Raw genomic sequence first — 24,742 nt, forward strand, 5'->3', positions numbered from 1 at the left:
GCCGCCGCGCCCGCCCCTGCGCTTCCGCCAGGCCCCGGAAGCAGCAGCGGGGCGATGGCGGCGGAGGGCAGGGCGGCGGCGGAGGTGCAGCCGGCGGGGGAGGGCAGCGGAGAGCCGGAGGGCGGCTTCGGGCACCTGCTGGAAGAGGACGAGGAGGGGGACGACGCCGGCTACGTGCTCTACAGGTACAGCCGCGGCGGCGGCGCCGCTCCCTAGCGTCCGGGACGCGGCTGCTCCCTCCCGCGGCGAGGGAGCCTGGCCTCGCGTCACGTGTGGGGGAGGCGGGATGGCGGAGCCTTTCGGTTCTTAAGGATTTTTGCCGTCCGGAGGGCAAAATCTGCTGCTGGAAGGGGGAAGGGGCGGCCGCGGTGGGTCGCGGTGCCGCTAGGCCCGGAGGAGGCGGGGGGACAGCGGGGGTTGTGGGGGCCCGGGCGGCGTGTGCCGGCGGCGGTGACTGACGGCCTTCCTCTCCCGCCGGGTCTGGCCGGGGGGGTTGGATGGGGTTGGGTCCGTACTGGTTGGTGGGCGAGGGTTGGATGGGGTTGGGTCCGTACTGGTTGGTGGGCGAGGGTTGGATGGGGTTGGGTCCGTACTGGTTGGTGGGCGAGGGTTGGATGGGGTTGGGTCCGTACTGGTTGGTGGGCGAGGGTTGGATGGGGTTGGGTCCGTACTGGTTGGTGGGCGAGGGTTGGATGGGGTTGGGTCCGTACTGGTTGGTGGGCGAGGGTTGGATGGGGTTGGGTCCGTACTGGTTGGTGGGCGAGGGTTGGATGGGGTTGGGTCCGTACTGGTTGGTGGGCGAGGGTTGGATGGGGTTGGGTCCGTACTGGTTGGTGGGCGAGGGTTGGATGGGGTTGGGTCCGTACTGGTTGGTGGGCGAGGGTTGGATGGGGTTGGGTCCGTACTGGTTGGTGGGCGAGGGTTGGATGGGGTTGGGTCCGTACTGGTTGGTGGGCGAGGGTTGGATGGGGTTGGGTCCGTACTGGTTGGTGGGCGAGGGTTGGATGGGGTTGGGTCCGTACTGGTTGGTGGGCGAGGGTTGGATGGGGTTGGGTCCGTACTGGTTGGTGGGCGAGGGTTGGATGGGGTTGGGTCCGTACTGGTTGGTGGGCGAGGGTTGGATGGGGTTGGGTCCGTACTGGTTGGTGGGCGAGGGTTGGATGGGGTTGGGTCCGTACTGGTTGGTGGGCGAGGGTTGGATGGGGTTGGGTCCGTACTGGTTGGTGGGCGAGGGTTGGATGGGGTTGGGTCCGTACTGGTTGGTGGGCGAGGGTTGGATGGGGTTGGGTCCGTACTGGTTGGTGGGCGAGGGTTGGATGGGGTTGGGTCCGTACTGGTTGGTGGGCGAGGGTTGGATGGGGTTGGGTCCGTACTGGTTGGTGAGCGAGGGTTGGATGGGGTTGGGTATGTACTGGTTGGTGAGCTGGTCTGTGCCCCTGGGGTGGGAGGAGGGATGTGTCCCCGGGCACGGATGCGGGATGTGGGTCAGGGCTGGTGCCGCTCGGGAACGCAGGCAGCCCCGCATCCTGTCTTTTGCAGGGACAGAAAGGAATGGGCAGATATTGAGCCAGTCCCTCAAAGCGATGGGCCGAGCCCTGTTGTTCAGATCATCTACAGTGAAAAATGTGAGTTCTAAATGTGCACTGAAGACGTGAGGTGGTGCGCCCTCAGCCTTGTTAACACCAGGCTTTTCCTGGTTGGGATAGCATATTTTTCTAGTGTAGTTCTGCAAAGAAATTAGTTTAATGTTTTTTGTGTTATTGTGGTTGTGTGTTGTGTTTTCACCAAAAATCTTTGAAGTTGAATCTTCCCTGAGCTATTCATAGCCAATAGTTTTACTTTAAAATCATATGACTTAAAAAGTAGTATAACAGACTGTCTGGTTCACATAATACTGCATTTCTCACCCACAAATGAGAGAGAGAGTTGTGAAGCTGCTACGTCTGGGGAAATGGTGCTGATAATTTTTTTTTATTATTTTGTGTATTATGCAGATGATGTACTTTTAAGATATTTTTGCAGCTTTTTGGTATACGTATATCATTTAGAGGTTTCAATTGGCAGTGCTGTCAGAGCAAAGCATAGCTGTCATTTTAGAGAGGTATGGTATATTTAAAGAACACAAAATAGCAAGTAACTTCAAAGAATTGTTAGCCTTACCCCCTAATCAGGCCATTGCCTCATAGCCTTGGATAAGATGCTGTTATCTATTTAGTTCAAGATGTCTATGATTACTTCCGGGCTGTTGTGCAACGGGATGAGAGAAGCGAAAGAGCTTTTGAGCTAACAGCGGATGCTATTGAATTAAATGCTGCAAACTACACAGTATGGTAAGTTATAATCTTGGGATTATTTCTAGCATCATTTGATTGCTAACCTCTTATGTCTTTAATAATTTTGTTAGTCTAATCGGGGCATGACTAGTTGAGTTTACACAGAGGAGTAGTGTAGAACTGCACTGAGCATATGAAGAAGGCCTTTGTGCATTATTTTCCATGTCTTGTATTGATTCAGTGGTTTTCATTCATTTGGCTTTGAGGATATTAACAATCAAGGTCAGGATTAGCCACAAAAAGAACTTTACTGTTTAAGATTAGATCACTTGCCTGATAATGTGGTCTTGGCAAAATGCAGAAGATGCCCTCCCTTGACTTCAAGAAGAGACAGAACGATAGCTGCTATTTCCCACTAAATAATTGTATACTTACTAAGTAGTGCATTTTAGAAAATCTGTCAGGTTAAAGTGCGGTTAGGTAATGAATAAACAGTGAGTTTCTGATATTCAGAGTAGGGCTTTTTAACTTGTGAATGCTAAATAGTATCTCTTGCATGTCTATTCATATATGTCTATTTATGCACTACTTGCATAAAATCAGAAAGCTTATATTATTTTAAGACATATTTAAGTCACAGCTTCTGTGATAAGACTAGTGTGGGTAGACAGAGGTTAATTTGAAACAGGATTGCTGTGATCTTAGATAAAATACTGTTGTAACCAGTTGTATTCCAGTTCTCCGCTGTTCAATAATTGAATGGCCTTTACCAGAAGTGAATACATGGTTTAGGTTTTTTTGCAGTCTTTATAACTCAGCATCTACTAGAAGAACTGTGAACAAAGGTTCTTCCCTGTTCTCCTCTGTGAAGTTCAGGAAAGCCTCGTTGCAGTGTTCAAATGCTTGACTTTTATACAGGCATTTCCGGAGAGTCCTCCTGCAGTCTTTGGGAAAGGATCTCCATGAGGAACTTAAGTATATTACAGCTATCATTGAAGATCAGCCAAAGAACTACCAAGTCTGGTAAAATCATGTTTTCAGTTCTTAATTTTTTTTGCATATAATTTTTGTTTTATAAATTGTCTAGAATAACTTGTGATCATTGATCCTCAAAGCTGTTAAGAGTTGCTTCTGGTGTCTACTGCATTGGCAGCAGTGGAGGAGTTAAATGGAGTTGAATCAGTATCGCTACCAAAGGCCTCTGTGGCAGTTTGTTCCAAACGTATAATTATGACATTCTAAAAAGGTCTTGTTTTCTGTTAATTTCAGTTTTCCAACTGTCAAAATAAGGCTGACATAAAAAAAAAAAAAAGATTCATGAAAAGGCAAACAAAAAGACAAATAGAAATGAGTAATTTTTCTTTCATTGGCTCTTGGAGTTTGCCTAGCTGTTGTTGGGTTTTTCACAGCAGTATGTGAATGGAGAATAGGCAAAACAGCAATGTTGTTATTGCTAGAGAAATTATGTAGTACTAGAAAATTTTATTCTGCTGAAGAGCATTAAAAGTGGAAACATATTACTCAAGTAAACATAACTTGTCTACAAGGAGGTTATTTGTGTATGTGGTTAGAATTTGTTGTAGTATAAGTATGCATCACATATTTCTTAGAGCCAAGTGAGATGTTTAATTTGAAATATTTCACTCTGCTTAACTATGTGGTTTTTTCTAAGTAGTACAGTTGCTATATGCTGTTTTACTATAGACCACACGTTCACAGAAAAATTTGTAGACTATTATAAAAATAGTTTCCTCTTCCTGCCATTAGGCATCACAGACGTGTGTTGGTGGAGTGGCTGCAGGATCCCTCCCAAGAGCTTGAGTTCATAGCTGACATTCTTAACCAAGATGCCAAAAATTACCATGCGTGGCAACACAGACAATGGGTTATTCAGGTAATGTATCTGCAGAGTACAGAGTCACTAAATAACCTGCTGAGGTTGTAGAGTTTTGCTGCTTAAATACAATCCAAATTGCATTTTGCACTTTGTTTAAGGCTGAAGGGTGAAAAACAATTGCATTTTAATGTGTGGTAGAGGTTAGCTACAGACTTGCTTTTTATGAATTGAGTTCAAAAATGTCTGGTTTTGGCTGCTTACTGTTATGTGCGTGCATTTAATGATAAACTAATACCATTGCTTGCAATTGAACAGTGTAGCATGCTCATAGTGCACTTCCTTATTTTTCTTTGAATTTTGTATTGATTTCTTTAAAAAAGTCTCAGTAAAAGTGAGGAGAATACATCTTAAAAAATGTAAACTTTTGGTTGTGATTACTCTCTCTTCCTTCGCTTTCCATAGGAGTTCAAATTATGGGACAATGAACTGGAATACGTAGACCAGCTTTTGAGGGAAGACGTGAGAAACAACTCTGTTTGGAACCAACGCCACTTTGTAATTTTCAACACCACTGGCTATGATGATCCAGCAGTCCTAGACAGAGAAGTCCAGTTAGTAATGTTGTTCATGCTAACATTAAGCATTCTCCATTACATGAAAGCAAAGAAATACTTTGACAGTCCATGTGGGCTTGTCTTGCCTGTTCTTAATGCAGGTTTTGGGCTCCCTCTCATGGATAGGAGATCAAGTGTTAGTGCATATATAGAGGTGTTTGGTACCACCGACTAGTTGAGTAGACTGAAGCGAGCTATGCTTACTCTGGACAAGCTCTTCTCATGAACCTGTCTTCCTATCTTGTAGTTTATTATACAAACAAAACTTTGGCTTTTTATAGTCAACTAGTTATAGTGGAACAACCTGCAAAAAGTCTGTGACACTGGAAGCACCTAAGTTGTGCTGATCGGTCGTATATCTTGCATCCTGCCCTTAGAAAGCTTGGAAAGAGGGGTACTCTCAGTGTTGTACTAATCTGCTATGTTAGTAGTATGGTAGCCACAATGATTTAAAGATAACATGGATGCAGGTTGTAGGAAGAGGAATTGCCTTTTGTGAAGAATGTCATACAGCTGAAAAAAGAAAGAATTTTTCAGGAGTATGTGATCAGCACAAAGACAACTAGCTGTTTGAGTTGGTCAGTTTTGAGGAAAGTGATCTTTGGAAACTGTTTCAAAGTGGTGTGTTTGTAACTGAAGATAAACTGGGCCTATAGCCATTTGTTTCACTACTGATGGTGGTAAAGGAAGCTTCCTTGTATGGTTTTCACATCTCAGACTGCTTATCAGGGTTGATGGTTATGAGAGCATGTTTGTCTAAAGAGAAGAAGCAATGAGAAGGTACTGCAATTTTTTGGAGTTACTCTTCTGAAAAAAGACTGAAACTCTGAATAGTTCCATTGGTACATTGTTCATAGAAGATCCCAGCCCTCACCACCTTTCACTGCTTTTGCAATGTTCTTTGCAAACTGCAGTAAGTTGTATTTCACTGAACTTCACTGAATTTTTAGAGTTGGAAGGGACCATAGAGATCATCTAGTCCAACTCCCCTGCTGAAGCAGGACCACCCAGAGCTTGTCAGAGCGTGTTACTTGTACTTCTCTTTCAGTTTATAACTTTTTTGCAGATAAATAAATATGAACCATTTCTATGACTTAAGCTTGGATATTTCCAGCTTTTTCTCTCCAGAGAGAAAAATGCTGCTATGTTAAGCATAATTGGATTCTATCTGAAGAATCAGACTAAGGTTAAGACTTCCTAGATGTCATTATAGAACTGTAGTTGGGCTACTTGTTGTTTGATAAACTCGGTCTTTGTCATAGTGACTGCAGAAGTTTAAAAAGGTTTAGGGCGGGTTTGAGGGTTTCTTTTCAGTACTGCTTTAGAACTTTTTGTCAGTATCTGCTGTCTCTGCAAATCAGCTGAATGCCTTGTTATTCTGGGGAAGGGCAGAAGGCAAAGTTTGTTTTGTGAAGACAAAGTATGGCTTTGTGACTGTATGGCAGGTGCCACTGGTTGCTTGGCTTTAGAGGAGTTGCCTAACCGCTACTTTAAAAGAACTGCTGCAAAAGGCTGTGTGAGCTGACAGCTTGACCTTTCTGTGGATTGGCTAAAGTGCAGACTCATGAAAAAATTTCTGTGAATAGGTACAGAACATAACACATGCAGTCATATTGACATAGTTTACCCTGAGCTTTGAATGCTCTAGCTTTTTAAGTCCCTTACCATTTTTGAGCATCAAGACACAAGGTATTCCTTTAGCATACCAGGAGAGTGTATCATGTAGTTTCTTACTTGACTGTGGTGACAGTCAACATGGTATGATGGCTTTCACAGCACTGGTAAATAAGGGAAGAGCAACTCATGTTAACTACCTAGACTTGAGCAAAGCATTTGACACTGCCCTGCACAGCATCCTTGTCTCTGATTTAGAGAGACATGGATTTGACAGATGGACCACTTGATGGATAAGGAATTGGCTGGATGGTCACATGCAAAGAGTTGCAGGCAATGGCTTGATGTCCAGGTGGCAACCAGTGACGAGTGGTGTTCCTCAGGGGTCAGTACTGGGACCAGTGCTGTTTAACATCTTTGTTGGTGACATGGCAGTGGGATTGAGTGCACCATCAGCAAGTTTGCTGACGACACCAAGCTGTGTGGCATGGTCAGCTTGCTGGAGGGAAGGGATGCCATCCAGAGGGGCCTGGACAGGCTTGAGAGGTGGGCCCATGTGAACCTCATGAAGTTTGACAAGACCAAGTGCAAGGTCCTGCACATGGGTCAGAGAAACCCCATGCACAAATACAGACTGGGTGGAGAATGGATTCAGCCCTGGTAGAAGGACTTGGGGATGCTGGTTGATGAGAAGCTCGACATGAACTTCTTGCTCAGCCCAGAGAGCCAACTGCATCAAAAGCAGTGTGGCCAGCAGGTCAGGGGAGGCGGTTCTGCTCTACTCTGCTCTGGTGAGACCCCACCTGGAGTACTGCGTCTAGCTCTGGGACCCACAACATAAGAAGGAGATGGACCTGTTAGAGCGAGTCCAGAGGATGGCCGTGAAGATGATCAGAGGGCTGGAGCACAGCTTCCTCTATGAGGACAGTCTGAGAGAGTTGGGGTTGTTCAGCCTGGAGAAGGCTCCAGACAGACCTTATAGCAGCCTCCCAGTACCTAAAGGGGGCCTACGGAAAGGTGGGGAGGGAACCTTGATGAGGGGGTGTAGTGATGGGACAAGGGATAATGGTTTTAAACTGAAAGGTGGTAGATTTAGCTTAGGTATATAGGAATAAATTCTTTACTGTGAGGGTTTTGGGACACTGGAACAGGTTACCCAGAGAAGTGGGGGCTACTCCATCCCTGGAGGTGTTTGAGACCAGGGTGGATGGGGCTTTGAGCAACTTGATCTAGTGGTTGGTGTCCCTGCTCATGGCAGGGGGGTTAGAGTGAGATGATCTTTAAGGACCCTTCCAACTCTAACTCTTCTGTGGTTATTGCTTGTAATTTTGAGAACTGTTTCATTATTGTATAAAATGCAGCAAATGGAACACTTCAGAGTTTCAAACTGTTTTCACAGTGTCTGCCTATGAGACTTGTAGTGATTATATTATGAGGCTTTTCTGATCTATCACCTAACTGAGATGATCTACAAAAAGACTCTGAAATACAGACTTGAAGGATGTATTTGGGAATGTCTGGACACATTCAGGCAATTTCTGACCGCATTGTTAGCGGCTGCATTCATGATCTGTTATCTTTTTTCACAGATACACTCTTGAGATGATCACAGCAGTGCCACATAATGAGAGCGCTTGGAACTATTTGAAAGGGTAAGGCATACTTCTCTGTGGGGCAAAGAGAATATCTGTAAAGGTGTCTTATGCTTGGCTTTTAACTGTAAAGAGCTTGTTGCTGTTCATTCCAGTGTTGTGTGCTATAACAGGCAGGCAAAAAACTCCACAAGCAATTAATAACCTGATTTCTCTATAACTTAGTGGTCCACTAAGTTTCTGGCCCTGTTCTTGTGGGGGGATCGCAAGCACGTTTCGTGCTTTTAAAAAATTGACCTGTAATGTTACTGGTTCAAAAGCATAGATTAGAAGGTAATGAACATGCCTTCAGTCTAATTTCTGTTCAGTTGAGTGTAACGATACTAGCTTACTACAACATTAAGCTGTATTATTGCTGCATGCTTCTTACATTCTGCCTTATGTGTATTTGCACCCCTATTTCAAAACTGACTGATCTCCTGTCATGGTTTGACCCCAGTCAGCAGATAGGACCACACAGCTGCTCGCTTACTCCCCCAAGTTGGGACTGGGGAGAGAATTGGAAAAATAAGTGAGAAAATGTGTGGGTTGAGATAAAGGCAGGTTAAGTAAAGCAAAAGTTGTGTGCACAAGGAAAGCAAAACAAGGAATTCATTCGCTACTTCCCATCGGCAGGCAAGTGTTCAGCCATCTCCAGGAAAGCAGGCCTCCATCATGCATAGCCTTCACTTGGGAAGACAAATGCTGTAACTCCCAAGCGCTCCCCCTTTAACTCCCTCCTGCACCCAGCTTTATATACTGGGCATGATGTCACATGGCATGGAATATTCCTGTGATCAGCTGGGGTCAGCTGTCCCAGCTGTGTCTTTGCCCTCCCACCCAGCCTGCTTGCTGGTGGGGCAATACGGGGAGCAGAAAAGGCCCTGAGAGCTTAGCAACAACTGAAAACATCAGTGGACTATCGAAAGTATTTCTGATCCAAAACAGAGCAGTATACCAGCTGCTAGTAAAAAAGCTAATTCTATCTCAACTGAAATCACAACATCTCCAAACAAAGGAGTTATAACAAAAATGTAATTCTTTACACAGGATTTCCCAGCGTAATGTTTCAAGCCTATTAACCTCTCTTCTAGGATTCTACAGGATCGTGGTCTTTCTAAGTATCCCAATCTGTTAGAGCAACTGTTGACTTTACAGCCCAGCCACAGTTCACCCTATCTGATTGCCTTTCTTGTGGACATATATGAAGATATGCTTGAAAACCAGTGTGATAACAAGGAGGAAACACTAAACAAGGCGTTAGAGGTACATTTTAAGAGCTTGGCATTGTTTCTCAGTGATGCCATCTATTGCTGTCTTGACAAAATGGGATTGATTTTCAAAACTAGAAGAGGCTACTTGTTAATCACAGGAGTTCTATGAAGACTTGAACATGAAATCCAGATAATCACAAGGGTCTTGTGAATTTATGTATAAATAATAACTTGCCAGTTATAAAATCAGTGTAAGTTTTCTTCACCTGGCAATAAAGGAAGGTTTCTAATATTACCTGCAGAAGAAGGGTGATGTTTGCACAATAAAGAAGTTTCCAATGCTAACTTTGTAGCCTGAACTTACTTTTTAGTTTGTAGGTTAGTGAATCTTGTTCTGTGCATATCTGTATCTAAATAGAATCTCAAGCTTCCTTTGCACTAAGAAAACTGGCAGAATTAGCTTAAAGCCCGGCTGGCACTGGGAACATCAGTAAGAAATGTCAGGCATCATTTCCTACAGAGAATAAGTGACTTCTAGCAATGTTGTGTGTCTCCCTGTGCTTCATAGTTGAGGAACTCCTTGCTGTGGTTTGCAGTGTAGTTTTTACAAGAACACTTTTCATTCACGATGGGCCAGACTGTGGGAACTCAGTGTAACTAGAGCTGCAGTTCTTGCCTGGAGTCTGTGTTCCAACAGCATTTTTTCTCAACGTTTTTCCTTTGTTGTGTTCCTGGACCAGAGTGTAAATAAGTGCAGTTGTACCTCACAGATTCATGTTTCTTTATGCTATTTCACTGAGTTTGACTACTTTGTCTATTTAGGCGTCGAAGCTACTATTTCTCAACTCTGGTTCACTGAATTAGGCAATGTCATCTGCATAATAAAAGAGAATTGACTAGAATGTTGAACAGTAGACAGTGTTCATACCATATAAACTTTACACAGCGTGTCCTGCGAGCAGGGTTGACTTCTGCTGTGCCTCACTGCTCACCCAGATCAAAATAAAACAAAAATTACAATGTGTAGAAGTATCTGTATGTGATCATCTCTGACACATTGTGAGAGAAGGTTATTGACTTGCCTGAAGAATCCTTTTGGGACAGTCTGCTAAGAGAAAAACCACAAGCAAAACATCTCCTGTCGGTTTATTTGGAGTACTGAAGATTCAAGAGCAGGATGTTGCCCCAGTGTTTTGAACTAAGTCCTGTGCAGCCTACTGGATCCCTAAAAGGCAATTGTCATGAAGTTAGAAGTACACTGTAGTATACTGCAGGCTGAATAGGCTGGGGTAGATGATGAGTGGCAGGCATGGGGAAGTAGTTGCAACTGAAATAGGACTGGGGGGGTCTTCGTGTAGTGTAAGATTGGTTGACTGCCAGTTGGAGTAGACGTGAGTTTGAGTTATTGGACAGTTGCAAATCTGGTGAACAAAACGAATGCTGTTACTAAGAAAAGTGTTTCTAATACTAGCTGAACCATATATTGTGTGCATTTTATAAAGATAATAAGGTTTCCGTAAAGCTTTTGGTTATAACACTCCAATATCTCATTTTTCTTTCATAGCTGTGTGAAATTCTGGCTAAAGAAAAAGACACCATCCGAAAGGAGTACTGGAGATACATTGGAAGGTCTCTTAAGAACAAGCACAGCTCAGGCACTGAACAGAGCACGCTGGCAGACAAGCAGCAGTAGCTGAACATGGAAGAAAACAACGTTAAGCTCTCAAGCCGTTCTGAAGCAGTACTAAGTAGCATCATAAGCTAGTTTAAAATCCAGTGTAGTATTCCCCTGCTGAAGAAGTATTGTAATGAAAGAGGAGTGCAGTGCTGTATAGTCTCAGGTTGCTGCAGGTGATAGAGCTAGATACAGTTAAGAAATGAACTAAGGCTTAATTATTGAAATATACCAAATAAAGGGTCTATTTCCTAATAATGAATACATATACCTATGTACCTATACATAGGTATAGCTATATCTACTCTTTAGCTACATAGGTACATAGTCACATAGATTTATATACCTACATAGGTATATAGGTAAACTGTACCTACTATTTATAAGGTACTAAACCAATTTCTCATGCCCTGGCTTATCCACTCATGGTTTCTAACACAGTCACATCAGATGCAGTAATGCCTGCAGGTAACTTAACTTAGTGGATATAAAGTAAGCTGCTTGTGGTTAGTGCGAGCAGGTGCTGCAGTTGTTGCTTTATTGTGGGAGCAGCTGTGCAACATTGACAGCACAAGCTATTGCACACAGCTAACACCAAGTGTCGTTTTGTAATACAAACAGGTAACTGAAAGCGTTTTTCTGAAATTTTTTAGTTTCTTTTGGTCTTTAGATGAGCATAGGCTGTTCTTCTTGGATGCTAATAGACATAAAAATGACATGTCCCCTTTTAGGGATATTGGATTCTATTGCATTCGGGTGTCTTTTGTTTTCTCATCCCAGAAGCTTTCAATACACTTGATGTATTCAGTGGAGCCTTGAATTCTTATCTGCACAGTCAGGAAAATTGCTTTGAGGACCCTAGAAGATCTGCTTACTTGGAATTCTGTTCAGATGGCTGAAAATCTGAATTTATTTTTTTCTTCACCCTTTGTAATCAGACCAAACTGAAGTCATAAGTCAGAAGAGATCATAACTAACCAGTTATATTACGTATCTTCACTGAACTGGAAGGGAAGGAATGGTTTTATTGGGGACCTATTCACATTGTATGTCTTAACCTTGTTGCTCCTATAGGCTTTTCATACCTTTTCCATTCATATATTCAGCCAGGAAGTATTTCCCCCCACTTCGTGAAAGATAGAAAGTATCTGCAGTGCAGAACTGCAGCAAAGCTGCACAAAAAAACCTGCTGCATCTGCACTGTTTTCAGTTGTAAACTGTGTTCTTAGCATAGAGTGATGGTCTGATCTGAAGTATTTTCTTGGAGATGACCATAAAGGGAACAAATAAATGCTAGTATTTATAATAGGAAGTTTTTCTGATACTAAAGATTAAAAGCTGCTGCAGTAATATAACCTAGTGGAGATTATTTTAAATGTTTGAAATACACTAATTCAATACATTTTTATTTTTTTTTTAAAACAACTCACAGGGAGTGGAATCACTGTATGAAAGCTATGTAAATGGTTTTAAGATTTTTACTACTTTCCCAGCAGTAGAGAAAACATTTTATAGTGACATATGAACATTTAAAATGGACACGAACTTCAAACTTTTGGGGACTTTTTACGTGTATTATTTGCAAAGATAATGCCACTTCTGAGCTAAGTTTATTAATGAAGGAATAACAGGATATGTACTGTAACAGAAAATATCTCATCTAAAACAAATGTGTGACCAAACAAGTCATGCAAATGCTAAGAAAAAAACCATGCTGGAGACTGGAGTCCATTCAAAAAAAAAAAAAGGTCATTATGTTTTAACAGAAATGTTCTTTTTTTTTTCTTAAAAAATGTTTGTTTACTGTCATTTGGATTGCAATGAAACTCTAAAATTCTCTTTGAAAGGCATCTCAGTTTTGTGGTAGTCAGCCATACTCAGAAATACTGATCTGTGAGAGCTGGGGAAATGACACACTGCCCAGCCAGGTTGCAACTGCTGCTACCAAGCCTTTAATTTTAAAAATATGTCTGAGACAGAATCTTTCTTATGGAAATGGACGAGTTACAGAGAGAAGGATCTTACATAGGAAGTGTTAGATGACTTTAACTGGTAGGAATTGGTACTGACTGCCTATGGTCAGAGGAAACACCAAGCTGATTTCTTCTAAGGGTTTATCTGTATAAGGAAACTTACTGTTGTTACTGATTGTGTGTAGCAATGTGACTCCTGTGTACAATTTTATTACTGAAGAGATGTACCTAAATGGAAAACTATTGGTACAACTGTCCCTTGTAAATCAGTGTCATTGGAACATTCAGTGGAGTACGAAGAACTATTAAAGCATGTGAAATAGTTCACTTTCATCAGAGACTGATGTTCTTGTCTTGGTCTACCTGTCTATCTAAGCTGTTACTGACTTCAACCTTATTGTCTCTGCAACTCCATAGACAAAACAGCCCCAAGTCCTTCCTAATCTATTCTGTACCAAACCACCTCAGCTAGCACAAAATGCTGCGTTTGACTGGTGTCTGGCTGTGCTGAGGCAGATTAGGAGTGTGCTGTTTGGTTGGACCTTCTGTGGGAGCAGTATCCTGCAGCAGGGAAGCAGTGAGGTTTCGAATCGCTCCTGACATGCGAAACACTTCTGTCCCAGTGCTAAGAGGCAATTCATGCAGTGCAGCAGTGACCAGAGGTGTATGACAAGATGATCCCCTACAAGAGCACAAATTGCCTTAAAGCTCTTGGGGCTTTTAGAACAAAGGGGTAAGCAGGCAACGTTAAATGATGGTGCGGAGACATCCCTTGCAGGGTTACATGAAGGGTTTGCGAATGCTGGTGCCCTTGCCTATGTGCAAGTTCAAAATTGTCAGGGGAGACACTGCAGCTGTTGTTTTGTACATGCGAATAGAGAGAGATTATTAACACCTTGAGCCACATCTCTCAGATGTTGTCCCAGGTACGTCATGGGGGATACGATAATAAGAAAAGTGCTTTTCAGCCTAGCTCATGCCCTTTTCTGAACCCTGGTGCCTTCTGCACCTTACTGACATTGTGGGATAAGGTGTGTGCCTTGCACTTTCTATTCCAAGTCTGGTTTTAATTGGTGATTACACCTGTAATCAGGTTGGCAGAAGGTTTCCCTTGTGTATCTTCTGCCTAAAGCAGATTGATTTGGAAAATTGGGGTAAGGAAAATGTTTGGCTGAGTTTTGGCAAGCCTGTTTGTGTGGCATTTTACTTCTCCCCAGGTGTCAAATGTCCTTCAATATTTAATTTTTCATGTAAATAACATCTCAAGTTGAAAACACCTTCTCTTCTTTTAAGGCTGTACTGTCAGGCTTTTGGTACAATATATTCTAACAGCAAAGGGTAAAAAAAATTGCATTTTAATGTAAAAAATACATTATTTTGGCCCTGTAACAGGTCCTTCCCAGAATCCCTGGCAGTCTGTACTGGTCTGTATAGTTCTGGTCATGAAGAACATTGCCATTTTAAAGTACTCTGTACATTGACATGAGTATGCTCTGTATGGGTGCCTACTCAGTGCAGGTGAACAGTGGATGTAATCTGAAGCAGAGAATAGAAATCTCTAAAGAAGGCAATCATTTGTTTTCCTCCACAATATGTTATCTAATGCTTAAGTGTTCAAATAGGGATGACCTGTATCTAGCAGAAGTCATAGTGTAAAAGTGACATGGTCATTTTCTCTATTCATCCCTTCTCTGCTCTTAGCATCCTTTTATCTTAATGCATCACTTGGCTTAATACCCTTTGACACAAGGCTTTTTGAAAATTAGGAACCTATTCCTGGACCAGAAGTGATGCTGTTGACACTGTTGAGAGAGGAATGTATTTACAAGTTCTGGGCCTCCCTGTGCCCGCTCTGAAAAGAATACCTTAACTTCTACTGCTAGGGTAGGCCCTGAATTCGCAGAAAAGGGAAAAAAAAGAAGAAGAAAAAAAAAAAGCATTATAGCTTGTAAAGAGGCACATAAGTACCTGCATATGAACATTCAAGACAAGACTGTCAAAACTGAGGGCGCATGCACTTAATTAGTTTCCCATAAGTACTTGGCATGAAGAGCTAATACAAGCTTCAACAAATTTAGCCAGGAATCCCACCTCAGGATGTCTAGGTATCTACATCAGCTATCCTATGTAAGCTCCCTAGGACTCTGTGCTCCATTATGTGTGTGTCACCCATCACTGTAGCTCATGAAGCCATGGGATATAAGCTGACCTAAGATTTCAGCCTTGGGGAATTAAAATTTTTGCTGTATCATTTTTCTGCTGCTGTGCCGCTGGGAAAGTGGACGTTAACCGCTAGATGGCAGTGTGAAATTCACCCCGAGCTTCACTGGCGCCGGCGACACGCAGGCCAGCAGCGGTCTAACTAGGACAACTCTTTCTCTGTGCAGCTCCACTGATTTCACACCTGCTAATTAAACACAGGACAGCAGCTGCTAGTCAATACATAGCACCACAGAGGACTCAAGCACAAGTAGTTTGGGAGGGGCTAAATGGTCATCTTCACTAAAATATGTTGGTGTTAATTGGAGAGCAATTTTTCATTAACTGAAATGATGTCTCCTCTGACACTGGACACCTTATACCAGATTTGGACTCTGTTGAGTCCTGATGTTCTAAAATAACCGTGTGACTAAAACCCTCTGCTCCAGAGCATGGTTTTTGTGGCCACTTTACCCCTTTTGGAGACGTGCTTCCAGTTAGTGCTACCTTCACAAGCTGGGACGTTTTGGTCCACTAAAGCCAGCTTAGTTATGGTAATTTTCTACAGTCCCTCAGTAATGAAATGCTGGCCACTGTTGTCTGTTTCTGTTCTGAATATGGGTTGAAGGATGATTGAAGGATGACAGGACCTGGTCCTGCTTCTTGGAAGTCAGGGGAGGACTTGGGCACAATCGAGGAAATAGATCATGCTGTTGCAGGTCCAAAAGCAGTTGCACCGCTCATTGGGAAGCAGGACCACGGCCTTTGGTGAAGAAGAGCAGAGACAGACCCATCTTCCTCATGCACTAGTTTGTCAACACTGAGTCTTGTTGAGTTGTAACCACGGTGCAGGGATTTTATTGAATGAAGCGATGCTATGTGTGACTTTAGCCAAGCCAGCTTGAGCACGCAAGGCTGCTCAGGTGCAGCTGCTTCCTATGTGTGTATGCATTGAGCTGCCAGGACATGCTACCATTACCTACTCTCATGGGTATAATGCTAGCTCTGGTACCTCTGCCCTTACCTGAAATAGTCAGGTGACAAGCCTAATGCTGCTTTATCAGTAGTGCTCATGAGCAGTGCTCCTGCCACTGCAGAAGAGGTCCTGCTGTGCTTGGCCTTCTCATTCTTCTGGGTTTGGGATGCTTTGTAAAGATGTACTTGGTTAATTACAGGTGGTTTCCTGATGTGTCCTGTCTATTCTCCAAGTCACCTCTCCAACAGACCAAAGAACAGCTGAATAAATGTGTGTGCTGCTACTACCAAGAAGCTTTGGAAGGAGGCAGGGGGAAAAGAAAAGGGACCTGTATTTGTATTGTTGATGTACATCCCCCGTCCTTCTCCTTTTGCCACAGCCTGTCACTGGGACAAGAAGCCAGACAGATAACCTTCTTCCCTTTCCAGACCCAAGGTGCTTACACACATCTGTCCCTGCTCTAGCTCTAGCTTTGAGCCACACACACATCCACACATGAATGTGAGTTTTATTTCTGGTTTTACTAGAGGATAGTGAGAACACACTCCCCCTGTGCATCATAGCGTATGGTGCCCACCGACTGCTGGCTGCTTCTTGCACTGACAGTTTCTCTGCTGCAGAATGAGCCAAAATGACCATTTGCATGTACCCCCAGCCCAAGAACATGGTCAGTGTGGAGGGCATATAACCCTTTGCAGCACTGTGCCACACTGTTGAGTGGTATTGCAAATTTCACTGTGTTGTTTTAGAGGTCTAGCCTGCAAAGACCCTGAGCTCAGCTGAAGGTTACAATAAAAGGAGAGAGTGTTCAGTATTTTGAACAGGCAAATGAAACACAGAAACATCTGGATTTTAAAACATTTTCAAATGTCAATGTTGATCATTATTTAACTTAAAAATTAAAAACTTATAAATTAAGACTAGAAAACTGCTTGGCTTCTGACATTCAGACAGAAAATGTAAGAGAGTGATTTGTCTTAGGTGAGATCTGGGTTTTTGTTAGAAGGGGATTTCTGAGCAAAACCCCAAAAGCTGGATGAATTCTGCTTGTCATTAGCAGTGTCACAGGCATAGCTAGGCCCTTCTTGGAGCTGAAATTTTATCTTGTGTCATTGCGGAAGGAAGGGGACAACGAGGGACGGCTGGGTCCAGGGCAATCCAAAATCACTACTCATGCATCACTAACAACAGCTAAAAATATTACAGCAAATCATATCAAGAGAGGCGCCTGTGCTGAACCAGACAGAGCCACCTAGCACACCAGCAGTTCTGCACATTTGCAGTAAGAGCAGGTTAGTCTGTATTGACTTTCTCATTTCTTTTTTAATTGCTAATACATTGGCGGCTCTGTGCTTGTCTGAGCTATGCAGGCTAAAATTTGGACAGAGAGTAGAGGAAGGGAAAAATGAGATATAACCCATTTTGCTACAGGATTGTTACTCAGCAGCCATGGCCAGGACATGATCCTCGTCCCCTGGGCTTTGTAACCTGTCCTTTCAGCTTTCAGCTGGCACTTAATAGCACAGGTTTCTTACAGCAGAAACCACATGTCCTCATATGTTTGAAAATGCCTGTACACAGAGATGTCCCACCCTCTAACCCCCCTAACAAATGCTAGTAATCTCTTTGTTGCTGTAGGAGTTTCACAGGCTTCCTGTTCCCCAGGTCTATGCCTGCATAGCAGATAGAAGCCGTGCAGGGCAATGCCTTCCCATGCTTTACAGTGCTAGACTTAGCCTGGGTAGTGCTGGAGTTGGTGAGGTTTTGCAGTGACTTCCAGAGGACCCCTTTACTTACAAGGCCATGTGAAGGATCGAGCCATGAAAACAAACCCCTCCCAAATCTTGGGACAGTTGTGGAGAGTGGGGTGTGTGACTCTGTTGCATCACCTCACCATAGCATCCCACTCATCACATGATCTCAGCAGGTGAGTTGAGAGGTCTAGCCATAAGGTAGCAGTTGGCTAAAATTGTACTGAAATAGAAGCATACAGATCCAAAGATCAAACACCATGCTTTGCAAGGAGCAGCTTGTCTCTTGTATCAAATGGCAGCCTCCTCTATAAGAACAGGCACAGAGCAGCACTCAGAAAGTTCAAATGTGGTTACTCAGTGATCTGAATTCATAGGGAACCTGCCTAAGTATGATTACTGTTTTGAAAGAGGGTGAGGATATTGTTTCAAAAGGGCAGAGAAAAACAGAAGGTAATAAAAACCTTGATCATAGCCTGAACCAGTATTGCAGCATGGGCCTCAGAATCATGTGCATAAAATATATCTTAGCAGCAGAGGAAAGAGTGTTATGGCAATGAGAAGATATTATTTGCTTCCTCCTGCTTGCAGGAACAGGGCTTTGTAAGTAAACAGAATACATCCCTGATATCATCCACTTGCTGGAACAGTGTTTGGGACGCTCTGTTTCTGATTCATTCACAAGGAATGGAGTAAAACCAGCAACATTTGTAATTATTAAGCAGAGAAATATCAGTTGGTTCAGTGGTAACCTCCAAAGTAACAGTAATAATGATAACAAGTAAGGGTAAATTCTTTTCTCTTTGTCCTCTTCTGACAGAGAGCAGAGCTGGAATTTGGAGAATTTTAAAAGCTGTTTCTATTTCCTAGTACACTGTGACTTTAGGTACCATGAGAACAGTGTCCTGACTGGAACCATGCCATTATGAGGGTATGTGGTCAGTTTGGAATATTTTTGTAAGCGGATACAATGATTTGATGAATTTTCAGTGTTTAATTTGGCTCAAATTCTTCATAAAGATTCGCCACAGAAGTAGGAAAGAAAGAGGTAGCTGGGGCACTTCTGGCTTTTTATCAACATCTGGTATCATAACCAACATCAATACTGACTGCTGAGAAAGGTGAAAGCTCTCAGTAGTGAAGGACATATCTGGGATAACCTCTGAATGCTGACTCCAAAGTGGAGTGATCTGGAAAGGTGAGGAGATTAACAAGACAGTTTCTGGCTTTGCCAAAGTCCAGATATATTTACTGACTGAAAAGGAAAAGAGCAGCAATATATTAGAGTTCCATATAGTACCTACATGTGTATGTCTTATTGCACACAAGTACCAATAAGCTTAGCCTCTTCACAGCACCTATCTGGCTTCCAAAAAGATTTTGGGAACATGCAGAATCTGTTACAGATTGCCTGGGCAGAAGGCAGTAGTTTCAGGGTACGTGCAGGTGAATGTGGGGAAGCCACTGCTTAGGAAAGATGGCAAACAGGACATCTATACCTGGACTGCACATCTCAAAAATGGAAGAGCTTCTCCAACTACTCGTTGCCAGAAAAATACAGGCATAGCAGTGCAGCATTTGCATCACACATCCTAGCAGTGGCCAGAATTCAAAAGGAGGAGTTCTGATAAAAGTTTAAACTGATGATAAGCATTTTGTAACATATTTAGTTGTGCTTACCACAGTTTAGCTCCAAGGACAAATACAGTTCCCACAGATGTCTCTGCTAAAAATTCACGCCCTGCTCTCCTCCAGTGGGATGTTTGTACTCCATTGCAAAAGCTCAAATAAGAGCCAGTTAACATGTTCCTGATGACTCCAGGTTTGCTTGTGCTGTTTCTTGGTGCATTGGACACTTCAAGCTGGATTGAGACTGATACAATAGGCCTGGAAACATGGAAAGATTCAGTTCCCAGGAAGTATTTATGTGGAAATCCCATTTCCTATCTAGCATTCAGCCACAGGAGTCCCAGAGCCTTTGTGTTTTCTGGTCCATTATTATGGCAGAACAGGTGTCCTTAGTGTAGACACCAAAACAAAACAGAAGATAAGTATGCAAAGTTCTTTCAGGTCTTTGCTTCTAACTTAGAAAGCAGCAAGAGTGTCTTTCTCAGTTTGATTTTAAAAGCTTTCTTTACAAATCGAGCTGAAAACAGCCAGTAAGCAGCTCTGTATCATGTTGAATGACTACTGAGCAAGAGGAAGCAGAAAAGCAGCAGTGAGAAAAGAAAGTGTAGTGGGAGGCCCTGACGTGTACCCATGTACAAATTTAACATTTGAGCACGTATGCAATCACAGTTTGATATTTATCTTATGATGACTGGACTGATCCGAGCAACTGATTTATGTAAGTTTTATACCATTATAGAGACAGCATATCTTACCTCCAAATGTGAAGCTGAACCATGAAACTGACATGGACCTAGTATGTGCAGTTGGATGCCCAACCTTGGTAACAACAAGTCCAAGAAAAGTGAAGCAGGAAGCACTTCCTCAAATGGATGAAGCCTGGTAGGGATAGCACTGAACCACTATGCTAGTGGGCTTTCAGTAGCCTAAAAAGGGGTAAAAGTTTTCAAGGAAAATAATTGACTACGTGGCTCTGAGTGCAACAGTTTTACCACTCATGAGCTCTAGGATGTCATTAGTCAATCCAGTATCCAAACTTGTCTCCTGCTCTGCTCCAGACACTGAACCCTTTTACAGTAGCAGGGAGAGGAACCACACAAGGCCACACAAGCATCAATTCCCTATTTCAGGGGATTTTATTACTGCCAGGCACAAGTTTTATCATATCACGATTCCATGATGTGAAAATTCCTGACTTTTTTCTATCCTCATTGTGGCTTATGCAATGGCCTAATTAGCTATGAGATCTGGGTCTCTAATCCCTTGCCTGGCTCTGACCTTGGAAGACCTTGGCTAAATAAAATTTCATTTCTCAGCTTGCATTTACCCATCAGGAAAATACTAATGTTGAATATTTTTTCCTCACAGCTTTATAGGAGGTCTCACGTATGGACGATTCCGCTGCATAGGATGGAAAGAATGAGAAACCTGATTATGGCAGGCTCTTCCCTTAAGGATAGAAGGATCCATCCACACCAAACACACTGGTTTGAGATCGAACAAAAGCGATTTTCTTTTCAGCAATTTTCTTTTTCAGCTTGAGTGTCTCTGAAATTAACGGTATGTTTTTCAGACAGCGTCTGCTTCCAGAGTGATGAGGCCTGATGTTTATAATTAATACCAAGGAATGGTATGTAGAGGGGCTCCTGCTTATACTTACTGCTATAAAAACCTAGGTCAGCCAACTTTGTTCTGTGTCACTTTGGAGGGTTGGAGGCAGGAACGCGTAGAGAGGTCGCACCTGTGGAGATGAGTGAACAGGACAAGTGACCCAAAACTGACCCATGAGTTCCATCCCATCTGCCCCACAATCAGTATAAAAGCTGAGGGATCAAAGGGCCAGCTCTCTTTCTTCAATGGCCAGCGTCTGAGGAGGACTCTGTTTGTCTGCCTTTGATCCTGATCCAAGCATTCCTGAATCCAGTTCTGGAATCCAGTTCCCATCACCTAGGCCACTCTAGGACTTTCCCAGTGCCTGCCAGTAGCATGATTGTCATCCTGGGAGCTCAATACTGGTTTTATATGTATTTTATACATATCACATTATTTTGCCATTTATATTGTTTTCTTTTTACTGTTAGTATTACATTAAAGCTGGTTTAGTTCTTTTCCAACCCATAAGTCTCTCTCCCTTATTCTCTCTTTCTTCCCTCTGGGAAGAAAGAGGGGCTAATACAGAGCATCTGTCATTCACTTAGTGGCCATCCCAGACTAACCTTGACAACCAGAATTTTATCAACCTCACTAAAACATTTCTTTCTCATTCTGTCTGTGGAATAACAGCATATGAGTTTGGGAAACAATATTGTTGAAAACAAGGACAGTATAGGTTATGAATTACCAAGTTCATACTATGCGAAGAGTATTTTTTACTGGTGGCCCTGACCTTGTAAAGGACCTTCAAATTCTGTTACGCACCTCTTTCCACACTCAGCCAGTTACCACACGCTCATCTTTGAGAGCCTGGATTTCTTATGTTTGCAGTATTTGCTGTATTTGCAGAGGAGATAATCAGCAAAATTCCCACTTAAGGATATGCAGGTGTGTTTTACATACTATTGCACAGGTATATTGTAATGTGATTCCAGAAGTACCAAGGCTTTTCTCCATACTGTCTCCTTGGGTAAAGATACTGGCCTTAAGGCAAGAAAAGAGTATATAATAACAGGATTACACTTTTAATTTTGGACTCGAACCTACAAAGATGGAGAAGAGGCTGCAGAATTCTGCTTGGCTGCAATAGGCATCAGGGGTGTGCTTGAGAAAAGTTGTGTTCTGAGGTGCTCAACAGTATATGCTGGACCACGTGCACTAAAGGGACATCCACATGAGTAACACTTAACAGAGGCAGGAAAGCTTATTAAATAATTTTGCAACTGAAGCATGGAGAGGTGAGATAATTGGCCCAAGGTCTTCCATGGCCAACGACTGAGTCTTTCAGGTCCCAGAGAAATGCCCGGGTTGCACTCTGTATTTACCAGACGCATGGGGAGAAGCTTCTGTGAGAGGCCACTCTGCCAGAAACAGGATAAAACTGAGCACAGGCCAACACAGCATCGTAGTGCTCAGATGCAGTTACATACACAGGGAACCACAGCCTCGCACAGAGGCAAGATATTGCTAGACAGCTGAGTTAGCAGCTTGCAAGCCAGCTTGCTCTTCTAAGGACTGAAAGGTAGCATCAGCCAAGAACACCCGATAGTCTGTATTTTGCATCTGGGCGAGACGATTGCCACTTGCATTTAAAAATGCTGGTGTTAAAGTAGTAAGACACACAACCCACTGCCCCACTCTGTGCACTGCTGCTAGCAGAAATGCTGGCAAGATAGGCACAGCTTCACCTCCAGAACTGCCTTGGAAATACCACTTTTGTAGCTCGGTAGTGAGTTTTATGACTGTTGCAGATTCTCTTCAGTTTCTTGTCATCTGTGACACGCTTCCTGCAAACTCCTTGCACTATCACTGACTCATCGCCTGCTTTCAGAAGCAGTGAAGCCACAGGCTCCCATCAGTTAAAATGACTCTCAGTTTCTCCTACAGCCTATCCATCACACAGGTATTGCTTGCTTCCAGTGAAAATGCCCACAACGTACTGCACTTTTAGATAGACTGGAGCCAGGTTACCCTCTCAGTAGGCACTGCATTCATGAAAATGCATGTGGTGGAGGGCAAAGTGGAAGTGAATCAGGTGGCCAGAATACAAGGGACTAAAGCGTGCACAAGCATGTAATGGGGAGACACAGAGGCCATATAACCTGATTGGCATGGGAGGGAGGTGGCACGAGGAATGAGGCTGGCATTTTCTCCTTTAAATGTTTACTGTTCACTCTTGCCTTTCACTGGAGCTTGATGCTTAGGCTGCTCTGGGACGGGCCCTCAGGGCCTTTGAAAGACTAATGAGAACATGAACACAGAAGAATTGCAGGGCTGGGGTGGACATACGGGGGCTGTGGAGAAGATGGTGGTATTGGACTGGCAGAGGTAAAACACAGAGGGCTGCTATGAGCAGGGCAAGAGATGAAACTTAAGAGGAAAATGAAGGCAGGTGGGAGCAGCATGGACAAAGAAGGCAAAGGAGATGGTGCTGCTCAGGATGAAGTCTGGGGAAAGGCCAAGAAGGCACAGTTAGAAAGGCAGTACAGAATCAAGACACTTGATTTATCTACCATGTACATCTGAAACAGGAAGCAACACAGCCACGCCACAAGTTTTCCACTCCAGACTGGCCTGCAGGTAGCAATCCATGACGGGACGAAAAGTTCTCATGGTGTGTAAAGACCGAGCCCCGTCTCTGAAGTGCCATGACACACAGCACGTGGGTCCTCCTCACCGAGCTGCAGCCCGACCGGAGGACGCTTCTGGAAGGAGCACTCCTTAGGCCTGACAAAGGGGGAAGGGGAAAAAATAAGAAGGAAGTCAGCCCCGTGCCTGCTCCGGCGCCGGCAGCGAGCCGTCCCCCAGAGCTGGCGGAACCAGTAACGCCACCCGTGACCGAAACATCGGCTCCAGGCATGCGCACTGCTCTCGGCCACGCTCCCCTCCCCCCCCTCTTTTACATAAAAAGCTGATTAACGCGTGTCCCCCAGGTCAGAGCGGCCCTGGCAGCGGGCCCGCTGCCGGGCCCCGTTACCTTGGCCCGCTTCCTCCCTCGGAGCCCGCCCATCCGCCTCTGGCCGCCGCCAGCCCTCCCGGGCCTTCCCCGGCCCGGCAGCCCGCGCGGGAGGGCCGCCGCCCCGGCGGGGTGTTTCCTCTTCCTCCCGAAGCGCGGCCGGGGCGGGAGGAGGAGGAGGAAGGGGCCGGGAGCGCTCCAGCGCGGCGGGCAGCCGCGCCGCCGCCGTCGCTGCGGCAGCGGGCGGAGCGGAGCGGGAGGCGGCGCCAACAGCCGGCGGGGCCCAGAGTCACCGTGTCACGGCGCCCGGGAAGCCGCTGCCGCCGGATCCGCCCCCCGCAGGGCGAGCGAGGGAGGAGGAGGGAGACCGGCAGCTCGCCGCCTCTTGTATTTTTGCCCCCTTCCCGGCCCTGCCCTCGGCCCCTCTTCTCGCACCGGGGCTCCGTGCGTGCGGCGGCGGCGGCGGCGGGGGGCCAGGCCGCAGCGGCGCCCGAGCAGCCCGCGGGAGCCCCGAGACGGGCCTGGGCCGCCGCCTCTGGACTAGGATGTCCCGACATGAAGGTGAGCGGCGCGGGGAGCCAGGCCGCGGCGGCGGGAGCGCGTCCCGGGGCCCGGCCCAGCGTTAGGGCCTGGCGCGGCGCCCTCTCAGGCGGATCATCATGGCGCCGCCGCCGCCGGGAGAGGGGCCCGCGGAGCCGGCGGCGGAAGGAGGCCTGGGCGGCGGAGGGCGGCGGCCGGGCCCCGCTC

General features: G+C 44.7%; 2 protein-coding genes across 2 annotated transcripts in view; both read left to right on the top strand.

The window, feature by feature from the left end:
- On the top strand, positions 1-13,169 carry FNTA (farnesyltransferase, CAAX box, alpha; the record flags this gene model as incomplete). Its single annotated transcript, XM_014958093.1, has 9 exons — positions 1-185; positions 1,540-1,625; positions 2,216-2,330; positions 3,192-3,296; positions 4,041-4,167; positions 4,573-4,721; positions 7,928-7,990; positions 9,064-9,235; positions 10,748-13,169. Coding segments are annotated over 9 exons (1,131 nt in total), but the record flags the coding sequence as incomplete, so codon positions are not given.
- An 11,078-nt stretch (positions 13,170-24,247) lies between these two features.
- Positions 24,248-24,742, top strand: part of KCMF1 (potassium channel modulatory factor 1) — a 54,525-nt gene continuing 54,030 nt past the window's right edge. The window contains exon 1 of the mRNA XM_014958146.1: positions 24,248-24,556. Within this exon, the coding sequence (XP_014813632.1) occupies positions 24,541-24,556 (16 nt within the window). The 5' untranslated portion in view covers positions 24,248-24,540. The remainder of the gene's footprint in view (positions 24,557-24,742) is intronic.

This window comes from Calidris pugnax, unplaced genomic scaffold, assembly GCF_001431845.1.
Source record: "Calidris pugnax isolate Ruff unplaced genomic scaffold, ASM143184v1 scaffold317, whole genome shotgun sequence".
Classification (NCBI taxonomy): domain Eukaryota; kingdom Metazoa; phylum Chordata; class Aves; order Charadriiformes; family Scolopacidae; genus Calidris; species Calidris pugnax.